The 5,699-nt window shown below is 32.9% G+C and overlaps 1 protein-coding gene across 1 annotated transcript; it reads left to right on the top strand.

Annotated features, from left to right (window-relative positions):
* Positions 1 to 363: 363 nt before the first annotated feature.
* Positions 364 to 1,167, top strand: LOC112680636 (craniofacial development protein 2-like). The gene has a single exon (XM_025550802.1). It carries the CDS (start codon positions 364 to 366, stop codon positions 1,165 to 1,167), a length of 804 nt encoding a protein of 267 aa, XP_025406587.1.
* Positions 1,168 to 5,699: the final 4,532 nt, after the last annotated feature.

Below are 5,699 nucleotides of genomic sequence, written 5' to 3'. Positions count from 1 at the left end.
AGGGCAGCAGCTCCTACAATATTGAGTGTAGGTGCAGGTAACCTCGTAGAGGTAGAAACAGCTACACGTCAAATAATAAACAGCAGATATGGCAGCCATATAACTGGTGATTACACTGCGATGCGGAAGGCAAATAGGAAACCACCGCATTAATATTCCTTAGTTAAAGCAATGAACATGACGTTCTCTCAAGTAAAAGATACCGGAGGTAAAATAGTCCCCCGTTCGGATCTCAGGGTGGGGACTACTAGAGAGGAAAGAATGGTCAAGAAAAGTAGACAAGATAGAAAAATAGCAACCTGGAATGTACGAACCCTATTACAATGTGGGAAACTGGATAATCTAAAAATATAAATGGCAAGGATGAGCATTGATATTCTAGGAATTTTGGAAGTAAGATGGCCTGAAACTGGAGATATATGGAGTGGAGATTATAAAGTTATATACTCAGGCACATCTGTTGAGAACCCTGGAAGGGGAGGAGTTGACATAATGTTTAGAAAGGACATTGGAAAGAAAGTGAAAAGTTACGTGCAGTACAGTGAAAGGATTATTCTTGTTAAAATAGAAACCAAACCAAAAGACACAATCATAGTACAAGTTTATATGCCAACCTCCAACAGTAATGATAGCCAAGTAGAAGAAGTATACGAACAAATAGAGAAAGCTATTGATACAATCAAAGGAGAAGAAAATCTGATCATCATGGGAGACTGGAACGCAATAGTAGGAGAAGGAAAAGGAGAAAGAAATATTATGGGAAAATATGGTCTGGGAAAAAGGAATGATCGGGGAGATAGACTGGTGGAATTTTGTGCAAAACATGATCTGATAATAACGAATACATGTTTCGATCATCACCCAAGGAGAAGGTACACATGGAAAATGCCAGGAGATGTGGGAAGGTATCAAATTGATTTCATCATGGTAAAAAATAGATTTAAAAACCAAGTCAAAGATAGTCGGAGTTATCCTGGTGCGGATATAGACAGTGACCACAATTTGGTCATGATGAAATGCAATCTCAATTTTAAAAAAATTAAAAGGAGAGGAAACACCAATCGATGGCAAACTAATAAACTAAAGGAAGAAAAAGTAAATGAAAAGTTTAAAGAATACACAAATAAAATAAAAACACATGAAGAACAGGACATTAACACCAGGTAGACTTCCTTGAGAGAAACAACTACAAATGCAGCAACTGAGATAATGAAAGAAACAAAAAGCACATTACCGAGGAAAGAATGGATAACACCAGAGATTATTGAAATGCTAGAAGAGAGAAGGAAGTATAAAAACTTAAACACTAATGAATATCAAAAGAGATACAGGACTTTAAGAAACTTGATCATAAGGAAATCAAAAGCAGCAAAAGAAAAATATCTTGAAGGAAAGTGCGAGGAAATAGACATTTTGATGCGAATGGGCAAGATAGAGGAAGCATATAAAACAGTAAAAAGGTTCTTCGGAGTACGTACACTCAAAAGTGGAGCAATAGAAAATAAAGAAGGAGAGATAATTTATGAACAGGAACAGGTTGTAGATAGATGGAAAGAATACATAGAAACACTATACAAAGAAGAAGAACTGTTTGTTACAGACTTAGAAAAGATAAACGACAATGAGCAAGATGAAGAATATGTAGAATATCCAGTATTAAGAGAAGAATTTGACAAAGCATTAAGAGACTTAAAACCAAAGAAAGCACCGGGAATAGATGGGATCCAGGCCGAACTTTGGAAGAAAGCAGGAGAAAATATGCTGAATGAATTATTTAAACTCATTAGAGATATTTACAGAACGGCGGATATACCTACTGACTCTATAAAGAGTGTAATTATTCCCATACCAAAAAAGACATCAGCTATAAAATGTGAACAATATCGAACCATTAGCTTACTATCGCACGCCTCAAAGATTCTAACAAAAATTATGTATAAAAGAATGGAATGGAAAATAGAAGACACATTATCAGAGGACCAATTTAGATTTAGAAAAAATATGGGCACGAGGGAAGCGATATTGGCTTTAAGATTAATAGTGGAGAAAAGAATAAGGAAAGATAAGTCAACGTTTATTGCCTTTGTTGATATTGAGAAAGCATTCGACAACGTTAACTGGGAAATAATGTTTAAAATGATGAAAAGAGCAGGAATTGCAACAAAGGAAAGAAAATTGCTCTACCAACTGTATAAAAATGAAATAGCAATTATAAAAATAGGTGATATTCAAAAAGAGTCCAAAATAAAGAAAGGTGTTAGACAGGGATGTACATTATCACCTTTAATATTTAATGCCTATATACAAGAGGCCATAGATATCATAAGAGAGAGAATACAACTAGGAATAAAGGTAAACGGTTACAGAATAGACATGTTAAGATTCGCAGACGATATTGCAATAATAGCGGAGAACGAAAAAGATCTAAAAACACTTTTAGAAACATTGGAACAAGTGATGGAAAAAAGATTTACATATGAAAATAAACACAAAGAAAACGAAAGTACTCGTATGTAGTAGATACAACAGCATAAGAACAAGTATAAAATTAAAGGATGGTGAAAATATTGAACAAGTAGAAGACTTCTTGTATTTAGGCAGCACTATAAGCTCAGATGGGAGATGCAAAAAAGAAATTATAAAAAGAATATGCCAAGCTAAAGTGGCATTTAATAAGAAAAGAAATATTTTTACTTCAAAAAGCATTGACCTCAATATCAGGAAGAATCTGCTAAAAACGTACATCTGGAGCATTATGTTATATGGATGTGAAACATGGACTATTGCAAAAGAAGAAATGAGAAGAATAGAGGCATTCGAAATGTGGTGTTACAGGAGGATGCAAAAGATAAGTTGGACTGATAGAATCATTAATGAAGAAGTTTTAGAAAAGGTATCGGAGAGGAAATCAATGTGGAAGAGTATACAGAAAAGGCGAAACGAATTAATAGGTCATATTTTAAGACATGATGGGCTGCTATTACTAATCTTAGAAGGTGTAATCGACGGAAAAAAAACCATAGGGGAAGACCAAGATTGCAATACATAAGTCAGATAATGGAAGATCAAGGATGTAACTCATACCAAGAATTGAAGAGAAAAGCTAGTGTTAGAGAAGCATGAAAATTGCTGCAAACCAATCATTAGATTGAATAGGGGTCTCGCTTTTGTGCGTGAATATGAATGTACGTGTTCACGTATACCGTGATCACGTGAATGAATCAAAATAAATCACGTATGGTTAATTCACGACAATCAACGAAAGCTTAATCACGTGAGCACGTATCTGAATCATATTCACGTGATCACGTGAATTGGCATTAATCAAAAATATGATTGTATAAAAATAGTTATTTGTAAAACAAAAAGAGTTTGTTAATTTTGTTAATGATACCTACATGGTGGTCATATATTGCATTACAAAAACCGATTTTGGGTACTGTTTATTTTGTTGTATTTTATTTGAAAATATATTTATAATTTTATTGATTAGCTTCATTATCTTTTATTGAACTCTGTAGTGCCCGTCGTATGTGACTTATCTAGTTGTTGGATAAGTAGTGGTGTGCCGGGAAATCTTTATGTGCTCGTGGTAATTCACGGCGTCCGGTTGTGAAAATAGAACTCACACACTGACACCCAAGGTTTATAGATAGTAAAGGTTACCTCATAATCATGTGTTTACATTCAAAACTACCGCTTCCCCCCTTGTCAAGTGACGTCATCATCGTACAAATACTGTTACGAGCCTGGCCATAATATTGTTTTACCATTAGTGCAGTATAGTAATTACTAATTTCTAATTATATATACTGATCTGAAATTGTATTGTTAAAATAACGTATTACAATATCTATAAATAATATTGTACTTATTGTTAATATTACTATATAATGTTAATAATATGATATAATTTTATTAAAATCTGTCTAATTTAGTGGTTATACGAATGAGATTTTAACCTGCATGCAGTATACATCTCATAACCAGGCCCTATTTTTATGTGCACCCCGACACACAATGTGCACCACGAATGTACAAGTATGCACTACGGTTTTAACGTGTGTGCCAGGGGCGTATTTATGGGGGTGGCTGAGGGGGCTTCAGCCTCCCCCCCCCCCTCGAAATCCAGGAATTGTTTATTAAGTCTACGTATTATGTCCTACTTACTAGATGTAAAATCGTAAAAGTTCAATAACGTACATAATGCTTAATTTTTACATGCGGTACTGCTGCATTATCGTAATTTCGATTTCTTTTATCTAGAATTGATTTACTGATATACACGCGTTGTCGCGTTTCAATCACCGTACAATAATTATACGAGCATTACGAGCCTGTATGAGCTAAAAATATTTCCGAGAAGTTGTGACGACGACGGCCGATAACGCTGTTATATTATAGTCGCTATTATAGATAAATATTTTGTTGTCTGATATATATGACGTTTAGTATCGCACGTAGTACGTACCTACTATAACTACTAAGACAGTGGATTGTGACGAGTGTTTTTATTTGTTGGTTAAATAAAATAATAATAATACACCTAAGCATAATGAAAAGAACTCAACAATCATTGTTGCATTTTTATAAAAAATCTAAACAGTCCACCGAATCCGTCGATGATACAGTTCCATCTACGTCGAATGTTTTACAAGATGATGACATTATGGCAACACTTGAAACAGAAAAAAAAGCTCCAAGTCCACCAGTTATTTCTCCGGTAATTGAACCTAGTTTAAAATGTTTAGATTCTAAGTTTGATATAGGAGGTTAAGTTGAATGCAAGAATAATTTAAGTGACGAAGAGAAAGTTTCAATTTTGCAAAACGTATGGACACCCGATTTAAAGTTTAATTTCCCATATGACAATAGTGGAAAATATAAACGTAAATTTCAAATTAAATGGCTTGAAACTTTCAAATGGTTAGCATATTCAAAATTAAGAGTAATAATAATTAATAATAATAATAATTATTATTAATTAATTATTAATTAATTTATTAATATTTAATTTATTAATAAATAAATTAATTAATAATAATTAAAATTTATTAAATTTATTTTGTAAATTCTGTGTACTGTTCTTAAATTTAAATCAGGTTGGTAAGGGATCACATGAGAAGTTAGGTAAACTTGTTTTAAAATCATTGACAAAGTTAAAAGACGCATTGGAAGACTTTAGAAATCACGAAAAAAATGATTACCATAAAAATTCGTTACTTACTGCTGACAACATAAAAGCAATTTTAGAAAAAAAACAAGATAATATATTAGTACAATTAAATAATAAACGAAAAGATGAAGTTATAAAAAATCGCGCAAAACTTAAGCCAATTATTCAAACAATTCGGTTATGTGGTAGACAGCAAATAGCGTTACGGGGGCACGAAGATTCTGGTAGAATTTCTTTAGAAGAACCAAAAAATAACGATGGCAATTTCCGTTGTTTGCTTTGATATCGTTCGAAAAATGGTGACAACGTGTTAAAAGAACATTTGGAAACTAGTGGTTGTAAATCTATGTATACAAGTCCACTTATACAAAACGAAATAATAAATTTGGTGATTTAATTCAGTCAAAAATTCTTGAAAGAGTTTTAAAAACTAATTTTTATACAATACTTGCAGACGAAACGACTGATATTTCACAAACAGTTCTCATTATGTATTCGTTATGTTGACGAGCAGGTTTTTTCA

This window comes from Sipha flava, unplaced genomic scaffold (genome assembly GCF_003268045.1).
Source record: "Sipha flava isolate LNK unplaced genomic scaffold, YSA_version1 17921_pilon_pilon, whole genome shotgun sequence".
Classification (NCBI taxonomy): Eukaryota; Metazoa; Arthropoda; class Insecta; order Hemiptera; family Aphididae; genus Sipha; species Sipha flava.
The sequence above is the reverse complement of the archived record's forward strand: the minus strand, read 5'-3'. Positions and strand labels throughout refer to the sequence as shown.